Source organism: Apodemus sylvaticus, chromosome 1 (genome assembly GCF_947179515.1).
Source record: "Apodemus sylvaticus chromosome 1, mApoSyl1.1, whole genome shotgun sequence".
NCBI lineage: Eukaryota > Metazoa > Chordata > Mammalia > Rodentia > Muridae > Apodemus > Apodemus sylvaticus.
This window is the reverse complement of record NC_067472.1, coordinates 64047289-64069763: the sequence shown is the minus strand read 5'-3', so window position 1 is coordinate 64069763 and position 22475 is coordinate 64047289. Positions and strand designations below refer to the sequence as shown.

General features: G+C 49.6%; 1 protein-coding gene across 3 annotated transcripts; it reads left to right on the top strand.

Moving 5' to 3' along the window:
* The first annotated feature begins 430 nt into the window (after positions 1-430).
* On the top strand, positions 431-21408 carry Ptdss2 (phosphatidylserine synthase 2). 3 transcript variants are annotated; one of them, XM_052195910.1, is made up of 12 exons: positions 431-732; positions 3986-4087; positions 8678-8760; positions 12542-12609; positions 17029-17163; positions 17599-17649; positions 18172-18285; positions 18373-18491; positions 19613-19727; positions 19817-19962; positions 20064-20249; positions 20559-21408. In XM_052195910.1, exons 1-12 carry the CDS (start codon positions 617-619, stop codon positions 20743-20745), a joined length of 1422 nt encoding a protein of 473 aa, XP_052051870.1. In that variant the 5' UTR covers positions 431-616; the 3' UTR covers positions 20746-21408. The 3 variants fall into 3 exon arrangements, with proteins under 3 accessions (XP_052051870.1, XP_052051863.1, XP_052051875.1); XM_052195903.1 differs by lacking the exon at positions 20559-21408 and having other exon boundaries at positions 497-732; positions 20047-20222; XM_052195915.1 differs by lacking the exons at positions 431-732; positions 3986-4087; positions 12542-12609.
* The last annotated feature ends 1067 nt before the right edge of the window (positions 21409-22475 follow it).

The following is a 22475-nucleotide window of genomic DNA, read 5'->3' as shown; positions in this document are numbered from 1 at the left end:
CTTAACTGCTGAGCAGTCTCTCCAGCTCTGTTTTTGTTTTTCAAGACAGGGCCTTCGCTGTCCTGGAACTCACTCTGTAGACCAGGCTGGCCTCGAACTCAGAAATCCTCCTCCCTTTGCCTCCCAAGTGCTGGGATTAAAGGCATGTGCCACCACTGCCGGGCTTTTGCTTTTTTTTTTTTTTTTTTTTTTTTTTTAATTCAAGATTTGCGTAACTCAGGCTGTCCTTGAATTCGTTCGATTCTCCTGCCTCGGCCTCCGGAGTTTAGTTTGCATGCTAGGGCTAGCTACCACTACAATTTAGGTTGAGTCTCTTTTTTTGCGTCCTCAGAGATAATGTCTTCGGAACTTTATCAACACCAACCAATGCCAGCCGCTAGCAACAGTCTCGGTCAGGCCGAGCGCGCGACAGGTCTCCTAGCAACCGGACCGCGTCCCTCCCAGCTGGCAGCTTAGGGCCTGGGCTTCCAGCGCCCAGCATGCCCTGCGGCCCGGCGCGCACTACGCGTCCCACAATGCCTCACGGCCCCGCCCCACTCTGGCGGAGACCCCGCCGGGCAGCACTGCGACCCCGGCCCGCCGCCTGCAGCCTACTGGGCTGCGCAGGCCGGGTGCCATGCGGAGGGGCGAGCGCAGAGTCGCCGGAGGCTCGGAATCTGAGTTTCCGCTTCTCGAGGGCCGCCGCAGCACTGAGTCCGAGGTCTACGACGATGGCACTAACACCTTCTTTTGGTGAGGGTCTTCCCGCGTCGGGATCGGAGTTTGGGACAGACAGTTTAGAGTGGAGTCGGGGACTGTCAGGGCCCAGATCAGCCAGGGGAGCACCTCATCCCCACCGCCTCCGTGGAACCCCCCGTGGTCGTCTGTGTATGAGATGGCGAGAATTTTTTCGGGTCGGGGGAGCCCCGGGATGAGCTCTGGAAGGCCTGGCCACTACATATTAGTGACTTTCCGGTTTCCTATCTGCTGGATTGCTGATGTCCCCCGCACCCCAGCTCTTCCCCCCCGGTAACATTGCCCTGAACTGGCCTGATGGGTATGGCATATCTGTGTGCTAGGTTTTCCTCACCGCTACCCTTTTCAGTGACCCTGGCTTGCACAACTCAACCTCTGACAAGTTTTGGGGTCAGGCATATCCTTCTGCCTTTAGTGGAGCAGGTGTCTAGGAATTGGAGGTGTTTTGCTTCTTTGAAGGACCGTGCCACCGGCCTGGCTGACCAGTCTAAGGTGTAATCCCATGACCTTGGGCTAACCCTTCACCTTTCCTTGTTTGTGAGAAGGCACGCCTCATAAGAGGAATGGCTTTGCCTTTATTTCAGGCGAGTAAGTTTCCACCCACCTATACAACACTGGAGTCCCAGGGTTGGGACCCATGTGCACAGAGACAAATGTGTTCCTAGTGGAGGGGACAGAGCTGTGACAGTGTCTGGAGCACATTTGATCAGAGAGAAGCTCGTCTGGAAGTGCTTGGATAATTCAACAGAAGGTACCATCACACAGATAGGGTCCTCTGAGGGACTCTGTTCATATGCCAGCTCCTATCTCTGGCTTGCAAGTGGGAGTGGTAGCTGAGGCACTGGTGAGATAGTTGAAATAACAGGAAAGTGGGTTGGGTGTGGGAGATAGCTTTACATCTGGACCTTATACTATTAGCACCTTCCTGGGTTATGGACAGCTTCTGCATCGAGAGCCAGCCAGAACTACTTTTTAGTACGATGCCTTCTGGTGACTGAAAACAGGGAAAAGAAGCAATCCTGGCACTCGGAAGGCAGAGGCAGGTGGGCTCTGTGAGTTTGAAACCAGACTGGTCTACATAGTGAGTTCCAGGACAGCCAGACCCTAGGGAGGGAGGGAGGGAGGGAGGGAGGGAGGGAGGGAGAGAGAGAGAGAGAGAGAGAGAGAGAGAGAGAGCTTGAAAGGGAACGTGGGGCAGTTGAAGTTGTGGGTATGGTGCCAGAGCTAGTGCCGATGGATTTCTCTGAACTTTGAAATCCTAAACGTCAGGCTGTTGCAACCCCATACCTCATTCTGCTTGACAGGACATATGGTCTCTAACCCCATAACTGACCCCAAACCATCTCAATCACATCCTGCCTGACAGGACAAAGGGAAATGGTGCCCTGGCCCACACCTGGTTTTTGTTTTTATAAACTTTGTGTTGCCTTACTTCAGGGCCAAGAGATCTTTGTGGCAGGAGCCTGCTTCTGGTTGCCTACTAAAACAAAGGATTGTAATTGGCCTTATGGTCATAGTGGTCTGTGGGTTACTCAAGTGGGTATGTAAACATCATTCTCTATCAGGGAGCCCCCACCATGCCTCTTGGACAGGAGGGAGCAGGAGGCATGACCGTCCCCCGATACAGTTGATGGCCACTGGACTGAGAATTCTGGAGTGTGTCGCTGGCTTGTCTTTCTTGTTTATATTCATTTATTCATTCAGTCATTCTTCACTGTGTATTTTGGGGACTTATGCTAAGTGTCATTACTATCTTAGGGGATATATCAAGAAACTAAACAAGAGCTCAGATTTTGGCACAGACCTGGATAGTTCCAAACTCGTGAGCTGCTGAGTGGATGTTACGGATCCAGTCTGGGTCCTCTGGAAGAGTAGCCTATGTTCTTAACCTCTGAGCCAGTGCCCCAACCCCCTCCCACCCAATATCACTTTCCAACCCATTCCCGCCAGCATGAGAATTGGTAGTCTATACTTGGATCTTAGAGCGTGGTGCTTCTAGTGAGCCGTCTAGGGAAGTTGGGGCAGAAATCACCAGTACATCCTTAGTCATTATTTCTGCAGCTTCAGATATAAGTGATCAATCACTGTGGGCTAGGGCTTACCTAGATTTGCCTACATTTAGCAAGCATGATTTGGTAATTCATACCTTTTTGACTATCAGAACAGCAGGACAAGAAAGCCAGTGTAACAGGCTAGAAGGCTCTTGAAGACCTGACCTGGGACAGACCCTGTCCCTTCCTTGGCAATGGCTTCCTGTTTCTCTGGCTGGTTCTGGCAGTACTGCCTTCCTACCCACTCAGCATGAGGGGCATGGTCATCTCCAGGGAAGAAAAACAACTGGGTATTTTCCACTCATAACAAGAAACCAGTTTGTCCTCATGCCTGCCCCTGGGCAGTGACTGAAGTCCCAAAATTTACATAGGTCAACTCTCATATTGGGCCTGGTCATGGGAGTCAGACCATCCCAGTGTGTGTCTGTGGTAGGGAGGAGTAGGAGGCACTACTGCACAGACCCATCTGGAAGGGGAAAGATGACCAACAATCTGCCCTCCCCACCTTTGTGGTGTGTGTGTGTGTGTGTGTGTAGTGTGTAGTGTGTCGTGTGTGTGTTGATTTAGACAAGGAGCAGCAAGGTGGAGCTCACTCTTGAGCTCCCATTGATTGAGCCATCCTGAGGTCTCCTGCTGTGAGTCTGTTAGCTGATGTCCTCTCTTGTTTCACCTTTCCCAGATCAGGGGAGGCCAGGTTTTGGTGACTGTGAATAATAGGTTGAACACTGAACATTGTTGTTCAGATATTCCTGGTATACTGAGAAGAAATTAAAAAAAAAAAAATAGTACTCTGTTTCAAGATTGTAGACAGCCAAGGATGTCCTCAGCTTACTGGCTGCTTCAAAAACTATAAGAAGATCAGAACAGTACAGAAACCAAGGAGCTGAAGTAGTTTCTAAGATCTTTGGGAAAGAGCTAGGGATTGATGGTAGAGTACTTGCCTAGCATATGTAAGACCATAGACCCAGCTCTCATTACTAGAGGGGAAACTGGGAAAAGCCTTCCACATTTACTGTGTTAAATGTGACCATATCTACTGTGCTTTAGGCAGTACCTGCCAACCCCTCTGGTACCCACAGTAATGGTCGGTCAGCCTGGGAGTACAGGCCAGCCCCTCTCCTATGCTGGGTGACTAGGTATCACATGAGTACTTGGTGACCCTCTCTGCTTTGACACTGCCTGTGTGTTTTTTGATTCAGGCGTGCCCACACTTTAACTGTGCTGTTCATCCTCACCTGTGCGCTCGGCTATGTGACTCTCCTAGAAGAAACCCCTCAGGATACAGCCTACAACACTAAGAGGTAACTGCTTATGTTCAGAGGGTGTGATGTCCTGCGGAGCTCTGGCCAGCCCAGGCTCTGCCGCATTTTCTTTGTGTGTCTAAGTGACTGGCTTCCACGTCTTCCCTTGAAGCTGTGTGGTATTTCTTGCCCAGGACTGTGGGAACGTGTCACGTTTGAGTGGTAGGGATGTTTTGCTTTAGCCTTCAGGATGACCCCCCTAGCTGGTATGAAGAAGCCTCGAGAGAGTGACCACATCATCACACCAACAGCATCACCCTCAGTGTGGTCGACTCCGGGATGTAAGGATTCTCAGATTGTCTGGGATATAGAGCCACCAGCAACGAACCCCGTAACGACACTTATGGCCTTGAGTACAACTGTGGTGTTGGTACCAGCGCTTTCTAAATATTTAAACAAATGTCTAAGAAGCCAGGTGGGCACTTAATGACTACCTGTGTCTTTGCTTCTCAAGATTCTCCAAAACAGGCAGGTCACAAGCGTTGTCCTGTTGCATTCAGGTTCTGCAGCTAGCATGCGGGGACAAGCTCCTTCAGAGGATTGACAGAGTTTCTGTTGCTCTTAACTAGTGAGCTACCTCTCCTGCCCCCTTTGTCTTTCCTTTCAACTTGTATATCATGATCTTTGTCTTTGAGATGTAGGGGGTGGGTTTCACTATATTGCCAGTCTTGTCCTGAAATTCCTATGTGGACCAGGCTGGTCTGGAACTCACAGATCCACTTACCTCTGCCTCCAGGTGCTGTGATTAAAGGCGTGTGCCACCATACCCAGCTGCAGTTTGTTCTTGAACTCCAGGGCTCAAGTAACCCTTTGTCTTAGCCTCTCGAATAGCCAGGGCTCTAGACACAGACCACTGTACAGCTATTTTTTTTTCTTCCCAATTAAACTATTGGTCTACAATTTGATGCATTTCTAATAAAGTTCCAGCCTAGTAAGTCTGAGGTGCACATAAGAGGCAGCCATGAGTCTCACACCATGTGTCCTGGTTTCCCAGGAGTGGTGTTGCTATGTTGCTCTCTGTGCCTGGCTTCTTCCCCACACCAGGGATGTGTATCTTTGTAGACTGTCAGTACTGTTAGTAAGCCGTCCCACACAGATGGCTCATGATTGATCATCTGGTGTGGAGACTTGGGGCACTTCAGGCTCTCTGACCTTCTCAGTTAGTGAGCTGTCCATTCCATTTACAATTTAAACAAATTTTACAGATTTAAAAACTAAGAATAAGATTGCACAGCTGTGATTGAAGCACTGAGTTGTTTGAAGCAGGAGACTCCTAAATCCCCGTTCTTCTGGGCTGTATAGAAAGATCCTGCCTCCTTTCTCAAAAAAAAAAAAAAAAAAAAAAAAAAACAGAACAAACGCCCACCCACATGTTTTAAAAGGCAACATAATTAGCAAGAAGCTACACAGTAGCAGGGCGGTGGTGGTGCACACCTGTAATCCCAGCACTCTAGGAGGCAGAGGCTGGTGGATTTCTGAGTTTGAGGCCAACCTGGTCTACAGAGTGAATTCCAGGACAGCCATGGCTACACAGAGAAACCCTGTCTCCAAAAAACCAAATCCAAAAAACAAAAAAACAAACAAAAAAAAGAAGCAACACAATAAAATCTGATGGTAGACACATGTACTCCCAGATACTCTGGAGGCTGAGGAAGGACATCGCTTGGCCTGAGACTAACCTGGACAACCTATTCTCAAGAAAGTAAGGTAAAGACTGCGTGAAGCGAGCGAGCTGGCTCAGCTGCTGGGAGTACTTTCTGTTCTTGCAGGGGAACCAAGTTCAGGTCTCAGCAGCTACGGCTGGTGGCCATGATGGGCTGTAACTCCAGCTCCCCGGCATCTGATACCTGGTCAGCACCTACACTTAATGTGCACATTAAAAGTAATAGAAATAAGTCCGGTGGGAAAATCTGAAAAGATACTTTACTGAGAAAGAAAGATGAGGAACCAGCATGTGGAATGTGCACTGCTGACATCCAGGGCTCCTCAGACTGAGAACCATGAGAGTCCACCGCACAGCTTCAGCGGGGCTGGAAACAAAGACGGCGAGGGTCGAGACTGCAGCAGCTCATGCGGTACAATAGGGGCGTGGCCACACTGGAAAGCAAATAGAGAATTAAAATCAATCTCTCTCTCTCTCTCTCTCTCTCTCTCTCTCTCTCTCTCTCTCTCTCTCAATTTTATGTGTATGGGTGCTTTGTATTTGTGTGTCTGGTGCTCATGACACAACCCCTGGAGGTAGAGATGATTGTGAGATGTTTTGTGGGTCCTGGAAATCAGACCTGGGTATTCTCTGAATATCCAGTGCCCTTAGCTACCTGGCCATCTCTCCAGCTCCACTAAACTCACATGTGGTTCAGCATCGTGCGTCTAAAGCTGAGGTCAATGGTAGAACATTTGCTTTGTGCTGTCTAGGCCCTGGTTTTCATTCCAAGTGTTGCGCGCGCACACACACACATACACACACACTCACTCACTCACTCACTCACTATCTTAGATAATGTAATGGGACCCTAAGAAGGAAGGCATATTGACAAGAGAATCAAAGTATGGATGCACTGAGCCTCCTGAGGAGCCAGGAGGTGGGCTCTCTAAGAACAGAGGCAGAGGTCGCATGAACCCATGGACTGGCTCACTGCTGAGCCATGGGAACCCGTGCAGTTGCTGCTGCTGCATCTTTGATTATGTGACGGGTGCCAGAAACCAGTAGTTTTTAGGTCACCAGAGGACAGAGGTCAGAACTGTCCCCACTGGGGAACATCAGACACAAACTCAGATTAAGCTCAATACAGATACAGTTAGTTACAAACAGAAATGTATGCTATCTATAATACTTCAGCCTCCTGTATCCAGTAGCTTCATCTCTGAGGATTCAGCCAATTTTTAAACCCTTTTGAAAGGGGTCCAGAGAGATGGCTGCATGTGTAAGAGCACTAGCTGTTCTTCCAAAGGACCTAGATGTGATCCCAGTACCTATATGGCAGCTTACAACTGTCTATAACTCCAGTTCTAATTCCTTCTGGGCTCTGTAGATACTGCACACACGTGTTGCAGATATTCATGCAGGCCAAACACCCATGCACTGAATGAATGAATGAATGAATGAGGAATGAATGAATGAGTTTTCTTTAGAAAGAAAACATTGAAAATGAACCACATCTACATTGAACTTGTACAGACTTTTTCCTTGTTATTGTCTATCTTGTACTAAATGAGCTCTGTACATAGCAGCCACATGCCGTATAGCTAGCATATGCAATTTAGAGATGTTTTTAGGAAATGGGAGATATTCATGGCTATACACAGATAGCACTGTATGTAAAAGATCTGAGTGTTCACACATTTCATTATCTTTGGAGGATCCTGAAACCAACACGCCACACATACCAGGGTAATTGTATGTGTGTGGACTTAGGCTGGTGAAGGCAAGCGTTTGCCACTGTCTGGACTCGGAGCCTAAAGCCAGCCTCACCATAGTCACAGCAGCTATACTCAACAGCCAGTCTTGGCTTCTGGTGTTCTTCAGATTCCTTAGAGTCATTCTAAGGACAGGACCTGGGGGGTGGGGGGCAAAATGGGCCTTGAGGTTCCTGTTGTGTCTGAAAGCCAGACAAGCCCATTAGTGTTCTCAGGTCCTGTCCCAGTAATGGCCTAAGGCAATGCTGAGCAACTAACTCCGCGAACTCTCAGGTCCACAGTGAGATAAGTTGGTTAAATCAGCAAATGCAACAGGCATGCTTCCTGTTCAGGACGTAGGCTCTGCCCTAGAGGCTTGAAGCCCTGCACCTTTTCTGATCCTTCAAGCTCAACAAGGGAATGGAGGATTGCTCTGCAGTGGATAAAGGGCTATGGGTATGCGCAGGGCAGGCTTAGTGTCCCGAGAATCAGATCAGATTAACAGTGGCAGCTGTAGTTGGTGACTGAGGGGCATTTGCCCACTTGTCTTTACCCACAAGCCCACAGCCTTAATCTTACTATGAGAAAAGCAGCAGGGAAGTCTTCAAACAGACTGGCCAGTCCTGCTCACAGCCACCACCTGAGGAGACTGCAGAGATGTGAAGACCCATCATGTGGCCTACATGCATATCTGGGGCAGAGGGGACTTCAGGGGAAACTGGGCAAACAGGATAAAGTGTGAACTTTATTTGCTTAAGGGTTTATTTTAATTTTTTAAAAAGATTTATTTATTTATTTTATGATTATGAGTACACCATTGCTCTCTTCAGACACACCAGAAGAGGGCATCAGATCCTATCACAGATGGTTGTGAGCCACCATGTGGTTGCTGGGAATTGAAGTCAGGACCTCTGGAAGAGAAGTCAGTGCTCTAACCACTGAGCCATCTCTCCAGCCCCGGCTCACCCTTCTCTTGACCTCATGGACATCTGAGAGTGGTGCAGCTTGTGGACTGTTGAGGTGGAGTGAGCCATTGTGGATCAGCCTCCTGCCTAGTAGCTGCCAGACAGAGTTGTGGGCTATTTCTAGCATGGCAGGGACTAGCCTGCCATGGGTGTCCACTGGGGTCCCTGCTGCCTCCACCTCTGCAAGAAGCCTGCGCGCACTGAGGGGCTGTTTGTTCTTTGTTTGCAGAGGTATTGTGGCCAGTATTTTGGTTTTCTTATGTTTTGGAGTCACACAAGCTAAAGACGGGCCATTTTCCAGACCTCATCCAGGTAACTCACTATTTCTTTTCCATGTGTGCCACGTCTCTCTTCTGTTCTGAGCAGCTGCTGTATCTGTGCTGCTGGATGTGAATGTCCTGTGCCCTATGCCAGCTCCTCCTGTGGCTGCGACCCCACGGCGTGGAGAGCTGGCTGTACCTCCTCCACTTGTCTCTCCCTGTCCTGTGGCTTTCTCACCTTCCTGTAGACCAGGGTGCCCTGGGATCCTAGGAGGGACTGGAGACCTAGGAGTAGCCATTGAGTACTGTCTCCACCCCCAGCCCCAAGTGCTGACGGATCTATGGCATCAAATTGCCACCTGTGAACCTCAGCTGGAGGACACAGGCCATCCACTCGCCTACGCAGTTGGCCAGAGCTCAGATGTGGAGTCCTTGAGGCAACAAGTTGGTTGGTGCCACTTCTTAAGGGCCTTGGCATATATTGAAAGCCTTGTTTCTTTTTCTACCTCAGTGGGGGTTTAAACTGAAAATACAGAAACAATTTTTAGGCATTTTAAAAAATAAACACTTAAATTTGGATGTGTTGTGTACATTTATTTATTTATTTATTTATTTGCTTATTTTTGAGGGTCTCACTGTTGTTCAGGCTATTCTCAAATTCTTAGATCAAAGGAATTCTCTTGCCTTCCTCCCTGAATACTGGCACCACAAGTGAGTCCCCCAGTATTGCAGTTTTTCCTGGGTTTTGTTTATTTTTTGTTTTTGTTTTTGTATTGTTTTGTAAAGTAGGCAATCAAAAATCTTGAGATTTTTCCATATGTATCTGTATACTTGTTTAACCAACCACTGTAGGAGCTAGAGATAAGGGATTATTGGCCTTGAGCTTGTTAGCCTGCAAGAACGGGGAACATCTTCCTAGGTGAGCTGGTTCTGAGGCTGTGAGCACCATTCCCTGTGGCCCTGGAGCTCTGAGCTGGGCCCTGAGGACCTGAGCAGGCTGTGCAGTTAGGAGTGCTGCCTCCACCCTCTGAACCCGTCCAGCCTTGCCGCCCTAGGACTTGAACCAGAGCCACGGGAAAGGGAAATAATTAAAAAGGACCCAATTCATTTTAGCAGCAGGTGTTTGTGATTTTGTTTTGTTTTTTCTTTTGAGATGGGTCTTCTGTGTAGCCTTGACTGTCCTAGAACTACCTCTGTAGACAAGACTGACCTTGAACTCACAGAGATCCTCCTGTCTATCCCCTCAGTGCTGGGATTAAAGGCGTATTGTTACCACTGCCCTACTTATTTGTGGGGTTTTTTTTTTGTTTGTTTGTTTGTTTTGTTTTTTGGTTTTTTTTTTTAAGTTTTATTTATTTATTTTATGTATGAGTACACTGTTGCTGTCTTCAGACACACCAGAAGAGGGCATCAGATCCCATTTCAGATGGTTGTAAGCCACCATGTGGTTGTTGGAAATTGAACTCAGGACCTCTGGAAGAGCAGTCAGTGCTCTAACCACTGAGCCGTCTCTCCAGCCCCTGTGTATGATGTTTTAAGATACCATTTTTGAAGTAAGTTTCCCTGCTAATGATGATTGTCCTATGACACACTGGAAAAAGTCAATAGAACCTGTAGAATTATATTTGGAGTTGGCATTCTTTATTTTGTAATTTAATTATTACACACACATATGTATATTTGGTTTATAGTGGAAAGGAAGGATGTATAGTTTTAGGTGTTAAAGTTGTACAGTTTGCTTTATTACAATAATACTGCATGTGTACAGGGACAGGGACTGGCTAATTGCTAAGGGCTTGTCCTGTGTTTGGAGGAAGACTGCTATAAGACCATACAGTAAGACATCTTCCTCTCAAGGAGCATGACAGATGGGACTACACTGGCCAACTGGCAGTAACTTGCTTCTGCAAGTTGGTTTCTGGATTCTTGAAGTGTCTCCAAGACATGCAGGTTCTCTAGTCCAGGGGTACAAGCCCTATACCATGGCAAGCACAAGTCACCATGTCTGAAAGGCTTTAGAACTTTCAGAGGTTCCCACAGGACTCTAATCTAAGTGACTGCAGTTCTAGCTCCCAGGACTAGAATGTCGATCCTCTCCCTCCTTTTTATTTTTTTTATTTTTTAGTAGGGTCTCACTGTGTAGCTCTAGCTGCCTGGAACTGTGCTGACCAGGCTGGTCTCTGTCTCCTGAGTGCTGGCAATAAGGCGTGTTAGGAGGCCCAGGCGTCCTCTTCCTAGCATGTGTGCTCCCCTGTGGGTTACCCGGAGCACTCTGCCCTTCTTCCTAGTGTAGATGCTTTGCATAAGCGCCAGACTTCTTTACCATCCTGCCACAGTCATGTAGGCAAGTCTGTCCTCATCATCCCCACCTCACTTTTTGTTGATACACTGAGATGGAACCTGGGGCTTCCAATGCAGGGGTGTGCTATAGCTGAGGTAGAGGACTGCACTGTGAGAGGGAGCTCCAAGGGCGTGCACCCCAGGGAGGAGGGCTCCCTGCCCTGCCTACTGTTCTGCTCCTAGGAAGACCCAGTCAGGCTGCCTCAGCCAGGGCCATTGTCTGCCTGGCCTCATTAGAGCAGCAAACCGAGGCTTCAGCTGACCTGTCTGGGGAGTTGCTTTATTTGGAAACTGTAATTGGTTGTGATTCCAAGTGAATACCTTGAAACAGGTCCCAGTTCTTTTGAAGCAGTCTCCCTCCATTCAGTTTTTTGCTTTTGTTCTGTCTGTTTGCAGTGCTAGAAGCTGAACCCTGGGCCTCATTCGTCCTATACAAATATGCCCCACTGAGCTACAACCTCAGCCCCTTCCCAAAGCTAGGGTTCTGTGCCGGCCCCAGCACTGCTGGGCTGCCTCTGATCCTTTCTCACATTTTATGTTTATGTTGGGGTAGACGAGGGGCACTGGCATCAAAACAACCGATCTATGAAGTCGGGGTTGGGGTGATGTAGAAGCAGGTGGACATTCAGGATGGGCCAACAGAGGCAAGGGTCAGATGCTTCTGCTTCTCATTGGAGTCCTCGTGGAAAGAACATGGGGGAGGTGGGAAACAGCAGTAGCTGCGGAGTTGATGTCAGCATCAGAACTGATGACGTAACTGTTCCTGTTGGAGGCATGGCCTGAGCTATCCGCACTTCTCACATACACACACACTCCCGGAGTGCTACCCTCAGCTGGTGAAGATTTTCACACAGGGTCTTCCCCTACACCTAGTGTGATGAACATTCATGACCACCATCTGAGCAAATTCCATCAGAGCTTCCCACATCGTGTTTCCTGTCTGTCAGGGTTGGTCATTCTCAACCAGGTAGATCAGGCCACACCCTCAATACGTGGAACCTCCCTGGCTCTTCAGAACGATAGTGTAATCGGGGATGGAGGGGCATTGCACTAGCAGTCTGCTGATCAGGTTTGTGTTAAAATGCTTTCCTGAATGCAGAAGACTAAAACTTCATACTCATTCATGATACAAAATTGAACATATTAGAATTAGGAGATTTTCATCCTTGAAAAGGTGTCCAGCAGAGCGAGGTGCAGGTCAGCAGCACTAGTGCCTCTAAGAGCAGGCTGCTGTACCAGCACCACAGGCCTTCTGTGCCTCTGCAGCAAGGCAAACCAAGTAGTCAAAGCCCCCAGGACTCGAGCAGAGGAAAGCATTGCACATTTCATAGGGAAGCTCTGTGTGTAATTTCACTTAGTCCTTGCTGATAAATATTCTATGAAGAACACCTAAGCATCCCTTTGAAAATTCCGTCTCTGATCAGGAGTGTTCCAGGGCTGGGTGGGGCCGAGCACCCTGAGCAGAGCCCCTGACTACTGTTATCTTGTTGTAGCTTACTGGCGGTTTTGGCTGTGTGTTAGTGTGGTCTACGAGTTGTTTCTCATCTTCATCCTTTTCCAGGTAAGCAGCTTTTCTTGGTTGATAAAATAGGAATAGATAATAAAGGAGGCTTGAATTCTCAGGCCCCAGAGTGCTCGCAGGAAGCCAGGCTGGACTGGACCAGTACAGGTAGACACAAACCATCCTACCCCAGGCTGGCCCCTCCGGAGGGGTGTTTTAGTGTGGGGTCAGGCACAGGCTGCTGCCATATTTGTATGCAAGCCAGGACAGACACAGGGAAGACAGCTCATCTGATTACAAGACAGGTAAAGTGCAGTCCAGCAGATCTGCCCCTGGCCTGCAGCTGAACAGCCACAGCTTTAGGGACTTTGGCTAACTGGGACCCAATGAGCTGGTGGGATTCGCAGCTCACCAGGGAAGGATGGGAATAGAGAGTTACATTATGTGTTCACTAATGGTCCACTCTGCTTCAGTCACTGGATTCTGATGTCCATGAGTGAGTGGCCAGGTTTTTTACTGTGCTAAGTCCACCATCTGGGGTGGTTATGCAGGGCTGAGTCCTTGTGCGTGTACAAAACATCCTAGATGTAGACCTAGAACACTTCCATATCTAGAAAACTCCAATGTCTGTGGTAGTCTCTCTGTTCTACCCTGCAGTTACCTGCCATCTGTCAAGACTTGTCCCAGAACACCCCGAGTGGGCCGTGGGAACCTGTACCATAGCTCTGAGGTCCATCCTGCTGTGTTGTTGGCCCGGTGCCTCTTCCTATGGCTGAGAGACATTTCAGACCCCGAGAGGCATTTGCTTTCCCATTAGGAGCTGCAGTGAATCAAGCTGCTCTCAACACTCTTGTCAGGGCTTGTGGGACACAAAGTTCCATTTCTTTCCTAGTCAGGCCCATAGTGGTCGCACTGGTCACATCGCACCGTGCCTTTAATGTCTGAGGAGCTGCCAGATTGCCTTCCAGCCCAGCTTCGCCATCTTGCCTCCCACCAGCGCTGACCTAAGCCCTCCCTGTCTTTCAGTTCTGTTGTGTGAGTACTCAGAGGTGGAATTGCTGGTGGCGAGTGGAATTATATCCTAATGGGTATAAGGTGGCATCTCTTCTCTTTTTGCCTGCCAGGGATTCACTTTAAAACACCATAGCACACCTAGGTGTCTCATCTTCAGGGCTCCTCTAGGCTAAGCCTGCTACTGACGGTCTGCAGCTCTGCAGAGGCTGGTGGGGTCTGGTAGGTCAAGTGGCAATACAGTCTTCCACACTTTGTTCTTCTCCTTTCTTCCTTTCATTCATTGTTTGAAGATTTATTTATGTGAGTACACTGTTGTCTTCACACACCAGAAGAGGGCACCAGATTCCATGACAGATGATTGTGAGCCACCATGTGGTTGCTGGGAATTGAACTCAGAACCTCTGGAAGAGCAGTCGGTTCTCTTAACCACTGAGCCATCTCTCCAGCCCCTGCTCTTCTCTCTCAAGGTTGTCCTGTGTCAGCTGATCTCCTGCATTTCCACATGAACGCTAGAATCACTTTCCGGCTCTGTAAAAGAGCCCATAAGGTTTCTTTTTTCTTTCTTTGCAGTGCTGGGGATGGAATCCAGTCCTCCTGCATGCTAGGCAAGCGCTCTACTGCTGAGCCCCACCCCCCAAGACGTTGGCAGTGGTTGCATCAGTCAGTTTAGAGTGCTGCCATGCCAGCCTTATTAAGTCTGTGGTCCATGAACATGAGGTATCTTTTCATTTGTTTGTAGCTTTTTTTTTTTGGTTTTTTTTCCGAGACAGGGTTTCTCTGTGTAGCCCTGGCTGTCCTGAAACTCACTCTGTAGACCAGGCTGGCCTCGAACTCAGAAATCTGCCTGCCTCTGCCTCCCAAGTGCTAGGATTAAAGGTGTGTACCACTACCACCCGGCGTTTGTAGTTTCTTAATGTCTTCCTATTATGTTTTATAGTTTTCATAATTATATTTTGTACTTCCATTGTTAAATTATTCCCAAGTATTTTATTTGCTAATAGGGTGTAGAAATAGTTTATTTTTGTGTTGATTGGTGCCCTGTGGCCTTGCTAAACGTACCAGCTCTAGGACTTCTGTAGGGTTTGCTGTTGCTGAGCCCCTGCTGTCGGCACTAGGATGCTACCACACCTCCTTACAGTCGGCCGTATTCTATTTCCCACTCTTGCCTGACTCCCCTAGTAGGGCCTTCCAGAGACTCATCACAAGTGTGGACCTCCTTATCTTCTCCTCAACCCTATGGGCGGATCCAGCGTTTCTGTGAGGAGCAATCTGAGCTCTGACTTTTCTCAGAAGCCTTCACCAAGTGGAAGCTGCTCGGGCGTGGCTGGCTTAGTGTTTTCATCATTAGATTTCAGGCTATTTGATTTTGGGAGATGCATTTTCTGCATTAAGTAAGATGATTGTGTGAGTTTTTCTTTTATTGATGTTTATTGATGGTGGTATTTACACCAAATAATTTTTTTGTTGTTGTTTTTTCGAGACAGGGTTTCTCTGTGTAGCCCTGGCTGTCCTGGAGCTCACTCTGTAGACCAGGCTGGTCTCGAACTCAGAAATCCACCTGCCTCTGCCTCCCAAGTACTGGGATTAAAGGTGTGCTCCACCACTGCCCAGCGCCAAATAATTTTTAAAATGTGGTTCATTTGGGATGTTGTTTTGGTTCAGTTTGGTTTTGAGACAGAGTCTTGTATAGCCAAGGCTGGGCCTGAGCTTGCAGAACATTAAGTAGTCCTCCTGCTTCCACTTCCTGAGGGCTGCGGCCAGAGGTGCATTGCCAGGCCTGGCAGGCTTTTCTTCTTGGAAGCTACGGGCGTTCCTGAGAGGAGGTGGAGGTGTCTAGCCCCGTGTGCTGTCAGGATCCAGCTTCCCAGTATTCTGTCTAGGATCTCGGCATCCATAGTCATGAGATACTGTCTTTGATTTCCTCGAACGGTTTATTTTTTTTTTCTGTCTTTGGCATTGGAGTTGATTAGAATTTGTGTGGTGTATTTCTTAGGATTTGACTGGAGGTATAAGCTATCTGTCAACAGGGCTTCTCCCTGGTAGGACTAAGCTTGAGCGTGGAGAGGCTCCCACGAACACTGCCTTTTACTGCCTATTTCTGTCCTCTCTCTCTGGAAGTTTCTGTGTGCTATCCGTGTCGGATACGAGCCAGGACTCGGCCTCCACTACCTCAGGGTTGTGGATGTATGTGTTATGAAATTCCTCTTGAGGAAAACCTCTTTCCAACCATGTGTTAAGTATGTAACAATTTGATGTGATCAGCATGACTCCGTTACTTTGTCCATGTTGTACTCAAATGCTGCTTTTAGGGTTTTGCTGAAGTTCTTTAGGCCTTGGCTGCTCTCCTTTCGTTTCTATCTTGTTTGACACATCCCCTTCTTTAAGGATTCTTGGCTTTTTTATTTGTTGAAGCACTTCCTGGCTCAGACCATAGGATGTTCCAATTGTGTGCGTCTCCTGCTTGGCCCTGGAATCAGCCTTTTTCCTGGGGCCTGTTCAGTTCCTGGAGGACGGATGCTAGTCCTAAGAGACTGCAGTGCTGTCAGCTGTCCAGGTCCTCGCTACATAGTGTATATAGCCCATTACTGTGTCCTCCTGCAATGTAGCAACTTCCTTTCTGCCCCCCCCCCCGCCCCGCCCTCTATAAGAGTACCATGGCATCATGGGGTTTCTGGATGGTACTCAGAAGCAGCATTTGTTTTGCAGATATTTTGAAACTAGGAACAGGTATCTTTGATCCTAAACTTCTGTCAAACCTAGAATTCGCCTTTTCTGACTTCACTCGAGGCCTTGGGGGTTAAGCTGGAAGGTGACTTCGGGAACATTCCTGCCTCAGCACATCCTCAAGTCTTACTAGTTTGTTTCCAGGACATATAGCATTAACAATGGTCATCTGCGGAGTCTGCACCAGGGAGAAGTGCTCCCTGACTCTGAGACCAGGGGCTAGACTCCCAGCTGGCCAGCCTGATCCTGGCAGTCCTGTCCTGCTCACCTCTGACCCTCTGCTAGACCTCTGCCTTCCCATGGTCTCTGGGCCTTTGAGGCTTCTCTTTGTCCTGGCTTGAGGTTTGCTCCAAGGGACCCCTCCTCTTTTGTGTCCAAAAATGCTTCGTCCACCAAGGGGACAGAACTCTTACCAGATACTGCATATCTAGGAAGATGGGCTTATGCTTGACAGAGTTCTTGGACATGGCGCTGGACTGTGTGGGGAAGGCAGCAGTGCAGGGCTGTCGCTTCTGGATAGGGATCTAGTCCAACATCCACTGGAGCGAGTATTGTAGGGGGCTGGCATTTGTGCCCTGATGGCTCACTGGGGCTCAAGACACCCTCAGCTCTCCAGCCTTAGCTGGAGTGGAAGAGCTGCTGTCCCTGTACCATACTGACAAGATAGAGGTCACACACTCCAGAGCACTCTGTCCCGGCCGCCTTGCTAGGCCTTACCACACTAATGCCTCTGCCTTGCAGACAGTCCAGGATGGCCGGCAGTTTCTGAAGTATGTGGATCCCAGGCTGGGAGTCCCATTGCCAGAGAGGGACTACGGGGGCAACTGCCTCATCTATGATGCTGACAACAAGACTGACCCCTTCCACAACATCTGGGTAGGGTGTTCTCAACTGCGGGCCTTCAGCAGCCCAGGACTGTCCTTGGTTTTATGGGATCAGGCAGGGTGCCCTGCAAGACTGTCCATGCTCCTGCTTTTCTTCAGACTCCTATGGGGCAGAGTAGGCCTGTGGCCTCGTTCATGTTAGATGAGGATCCATCAGAGGGGCATCCTGGTCTCTGTTGCCAGTGTGGTCATCTGAAGATATCCACATAGCAATATACTTGCCCGGCTCTGACTTGGCATCAGCATTGGCATTGGCATCGGCCTGGAGGGTTGTGAGACAGGGGGAGTGACCCTGGGCCTCTGCACAGCCTGAGGTTGTATGGTCTCTGGAGCCTTGCCCAAGATACCACAGGGGAGGAGACTGCCTGATGGAGGGGCTGTCTGAGGTGGGGGCTGGGCCTCAGGGTCACATCCTTGTTACTTACAGGATAAGCTGGATGGCTTTGTTCCTGCACACTTCATTGGCTGGTATCTGAAGGTAGGGAAACACCCTGGTTCTGTCTAGTTCCCTTTGTCTCCATGTTCCAGGCCAGGTCCACAACTGACCTAAGTGGTAGGTGAGTGGGCCTGGAGCCATCCTGGAGAATATGGACAATACCAGAACTCACAGTTTTCTCAGGAAGACTTAACTGCTAGTGCTGACCCTGCTCTTCAGATCTAAGCCCTGTTCCTAACACTGTGGCCAGTTAGGAAAAGGGAATGAGGGAAATGGCAAGGCCGGAAGCGCAGGCCAGCCTGGGCCCCAGGGGCACCCCCACAGCAGTACTGTGTGTCTGTCCCACCCATGGCCTGAACCCAACCTCCTGTTAGAGCTCGGTGCCAAGTCTCTGGGCCCCTCTGTTAACTGAAAATCTTCAAATTAGAAAGGTGGCTGCCCATCTGCTACATTTGCTGGGGGGCCTGCTGGGGCTGGGGGTAGAAGGCAGAGATTGATGTTTGAGGGGTGCTGTCTGTAGGGACAGAGTGGCAAAGCCTGACGGGAGCTCTCTGGCCCTCACAGACCCTCATGATCCGTGACTGGTGGATGTGCATGATCATCAGTGTGATGTTCGAGTTCCTGGAGTACAGCCTGGAACACCAGCTGCCCAACTTCAGCGAGTGCTGGTGGGACCATGTAGGTGCAGTGGGCAGGGCACAGCCCGGGTGGGCGGGGCCTGTCCTCTCAGTCCCTGTGCTTAATTCCTCTCCTTTCCTGACCCAGTGGATCATGGACGTACTCATCTGCAACGGGCTGGGCATCTACTGTGGCATGAAAACCCTCGAGTGGCTGTCCTTGAAGACATACAAGTGGCAGGGCCTCTGGAACATTCCAACCTACAAGTACATGTTGGGAGTTATAGAAGGGAACCACAGAGCATTGGGCCCCCAAGGACAAGGCCTTGCTACTTGGGAGGGTGGCAAGCAAGACATTAGAGTGGTAGAGAGTTGACTGCTATTCCTCCATCTGGTTTCCTGGCTTGCTTCTCTCAAGAGGCTGTGGGCCTGATCTGTCCACCTCTCAACAGCATAGGTTGTCCTTAGACTTGCTCTGTAGTCTAGGATGACTCTTGCCCCCACCTCCCAACTCCTGGGGGTCCTAATATGTACCTCTATACCCAGTTTCTCTGCTACTTAGAAGATTTAAGAAAAAGAAATTGTACCTGGACTGGTGGTATATACCTACAGAATCCACTGCTTGGGAAGCTGAGGCAGGAGAATTCCTTGAGCACAAAAGTTCAAGTTTAGTCTAGGCACTGCAGTAAGACTTGTCTCAGAAAAAGTGGGAGCTGAGGCTATAGCACCATTGGTAGCGTGCTTACCTACCGTACTCAGAAACACGTGATCAAACGGTCTGTAATCCCACGTTTGCTGTTGTAAAGACAGACCAGAAGTTCAGAGTCATCCTCAAGTACATAGTACATTTGAGGCTAGCTAGCCTTAGCTACATGAGATCTTATTTGAACAAATGAAAATAAAAATTAGCCAGGCATAGTAATACATACCTTTAATCACAGATAAGCATGTAGATATGTATGAATTGGAGACCAGCCTAGTCTGCATAGTAAGACCCTGTCCCAAACACCAAAAAAGGTTTATCCCAGGACTCCGGAGGCAGAGGTAGATAGGTAGGTAGATCTCTTGAGTTCCAGGACAGCCAGAGCTATATAACAGAGAGACCATGTATCAAGAAACAACAAGAACAACAAAAAAACCCAGCCTGGTCTACAGAGTGAGTTCCAGGACAGCCAGGGCTATACAGAGAAACCCTGTAAGGAACAAGGCTCCCTTCGTGTCTGGGTGCCTTGGCCGTGTGTATAGCCCCCTCTGAATAACTATGTGGGATTTCCTCAGCCCTGTGTCTGCTGAGGAAGGCAGAACTCCTGGCTCATAGGTTCTGGCTGTAGCTTTGTAAATCTGGTTGACTGGCCATGCCCTCAGGCTGGTGGCTCTCTGGTTCCCAGGGGCAAGATGAAGAGGATTGCCTTTCAGTTCACACCTTACAGCTGGGTACGCTTTGAGTGGAAGCCAGCCTCCAGCCTGCACCGCTGGCTGGCCGTGTGTGGCATCATCCTGGTGGTAAGTCCCAGCAGCCTGGTGACTAGGTGTCCATGCAACACCAATGGTTCGTTCTAGAACTGAGGAACTGACCTTCTCCCATCCCCTAGTTCCTGCTGGCAGAGCTGAACACCTTCTACCTGAAGTTTGTGCTGTGGATGCCCCCTGAACACTACCTGGTCCTTCTGCGGCTGGTCTTCTTCGTGAACGTGGGTGGTGTGGCCATGCGTGAGATCTACGACTTCATGGATGAATTGTGAGAGCTGCCATAAGGCCTGGGGGTGGGATGCCAGAGCCTGGGAGCCCCAAGGGCGTTTGGGGTGCTGAACAAGCCAGGCAGCTGCTGCCTCTCTGCAGGAAGCCCCACAGGAAGCTGGGCCAGCAGGCCTGGCTGGTGGCCGCCATCACAGTCACAGAGCTGCTCATCGTGGTGAAGTATGACCCGCACACACTCACTCTGTCACTGCCCTTCTACATCTCCCAGTGCTGGACTCTCGGCTCCATCCTGGTGCTCACGTGGACTGTCTGGCGCTTCTTCCTGCGGTGAGTGGGAGTGGGACCCAGGCCATCAGGCTGCACCCAGAGCGGTTCTGTCCATTCCTACCCTTGCCTTGCCTGGGGCTCTATCTGCCTTGGCCCGTGTGCACTCTGTGAGCCTCTGTGGCTCCGCCTGGCCGGTTCTTGAGGTGACCGCTTGCCTGTAGCTGGCACTCTCGCTTGACCTCTACTTAGCTATTCCTAGAATTATAGCACATGTAGCCTCTTGCAGAACAAAGGTATCCAGGTGTCAATGGGGCCTATGCTGGGGGCTGCGGCAGGAACAGGTGGTGAGGTGGCTCTGCTGCCCCACAGGGACATCACCATGAGGTACAAGGAGACCCGGCGACAGAAGCAGCAGAGTCACCAGGCCACAGCCGTCAACAATGGGGATGGGCACCCAGGGCTGGATGATGACCTGCCAGGGACTGGACCTACAGAGGAAGAGGGGGCCCCCAGTGATGGTGTGCCTGCTGAGGAGGGGGCCTCAGCTGCGTCATGAGCCTCTCCCTCCTCACTGGCCATGTGCCATAGGGCTGTCCCATTTCTCCCATCCTCATGCTCCCTGCTTCAGAGGAGGTGGGGGGCGTCCACACTCTACGAGGGGCACCTGAGGCACATGTTTATGTGCAGGTAGGTGTGTGCACATAGGTGTGTGCACATACTGGCTCCTGACACTTCTTTGGGGCCATGAGCTAAACAGTGAGCCTGGAACTTGCTCTAGAGCAAGAGTCCTGCCCTGTCCTACCTGGTCAGCCAAGGCCCTGGTCCATGGTCTCTCATGTGCTCAGTCTCAGCACAGGCTAGGAGAGGTATCTCAGTACTCTTTCTCCACCCTCTATGGGGCAGGCAGAAGCCCCATGAGATCCTGTGGTCCCACCCAACTTACTGCAGCATAAGTGAAGGTTATCAGAATACCAGGATGGCTGCGAAGTGGTAGGTCTGAGTCAGTACTGAGCCATTTCCTTTGGAGCCTTCCTTTAACCAGGACTGGAAGCTGGGGGGAGGCGTGCATGGAGGTCACAGATAGACCTCTCTCGAAGTCAGAGAGTCCAACTTGGAGACCCGTACCCCAGGTGCTAGGGTGTTGTCACCATGGCTCCCTGAGTTTATAGTCGTCCTCTTGAGCAAACCGGAACAAATAAAGTGATGATGAAGGAGCATAGCCTCTGGCTGCCCTCTGCCCCGTGCTCCAGACACCTCGCAGAGGAGGGGAGTGTGTGTGTGTGTGTGTGTGTGTGTGTGTGTGTGTGTGTGTGTGTGTATGCATGTGTACAAGATACAGCTCTTAAAGGGCTTTGAGGGCTTGTGGGACACAGCTCTCATGGCGCAGGTATAAGCTGTTCACAGAACAGGTACTGGACAGCTGCCCCCATCCGCCACACTGTTTCTCACTGGGTGTGGGGCTGGTGATGGCTGAAGAATGACCGTGGGAGATGACTATGGGTCTTGCTTTACAGTTGCAGCCATTGGGAATGCAGTAGCAAACCACCTGTCTCCTGACAAGTTCAGTTTTCCCAGAATGCAAATATGCAAGTCAGCACAGGTGTCTGTTTTTGTGTGTACATGGTAGTGCGACTGCTGGGCCGTACCATAGCTCCACTTTTAAGACTTTGAGGAAGCCCATACTGTTTTCCACTCTACTAAACATACATTTCGACCAACAGTAAGTTCTGCTTATTTCTCTGCAGCAGTCTTCCTGCATCTGCTTCCCGAGTGGTGGAATTATAAGACTGAGCAACCATTTTTAACTCTGATTAGTATTTGTTATCTTTTTGGTTTTGTTTCTTCAAGTCAGAGTTTCTTTGTGTAACAGCTCTGGCTGCCCTGGAACTCACTCTGTAGACCAGGCTGGCCTCGAACTCAGAGACTAACTGCCTCTGCTTCCCAAGGTGTCTTTTTTTTTTTAAACTACTTAAACTGTTTTAAAGATTTACTTTATGAGTATGAAAAGTGTTTTGCCCATGCACTGTGAGTGCCTGAGGCCAGAGAGATGTCCTTGGGGCTCCTGGCTGGAGTAAAGGAGTGGCTGAGGGCTGACCTAGGAGCACGGGACCCAGATCCTCCGCAGGAGCTGCGGTGTCCTCCTCCCAGAACCATCTCCCAGTCCAGTGCGCTGGGGATCTCTTTTATAACAGCCGGTCTCAGGAGGTCAGATGACATCTTACTGGTTTTGATTTGCATTTTCCAGGTGACCAATGGCAATAGGTGTTTTTCCTTCGTGGCTTTGTT

Bases quoted from the DNA above. Each gene is read 5' to 3' on its own strand.
- Ptdss2 (XM_052195910.1), top strand. From the start codon at position 617: ATGCGGAGGGGCGAGCGCAGAGTCGCCGGAGGCTCGGAATCTGAGTTT. The intron at 12,610-17,028 runs GTAAGCAGCTTT...TCTGCCTTGCAG, and splicing joins TCATCTTCATCCTTTTCCAG to ACAGTCCAGGATGGCCGGCA. The intron at 18,286-18,372 runs GTAGGTGCAGTG...TTCCTGACCCAG, and splicing joins GCGAGTGCTGGTGGGACCAT to TGGATCATGGACGTACTCAT.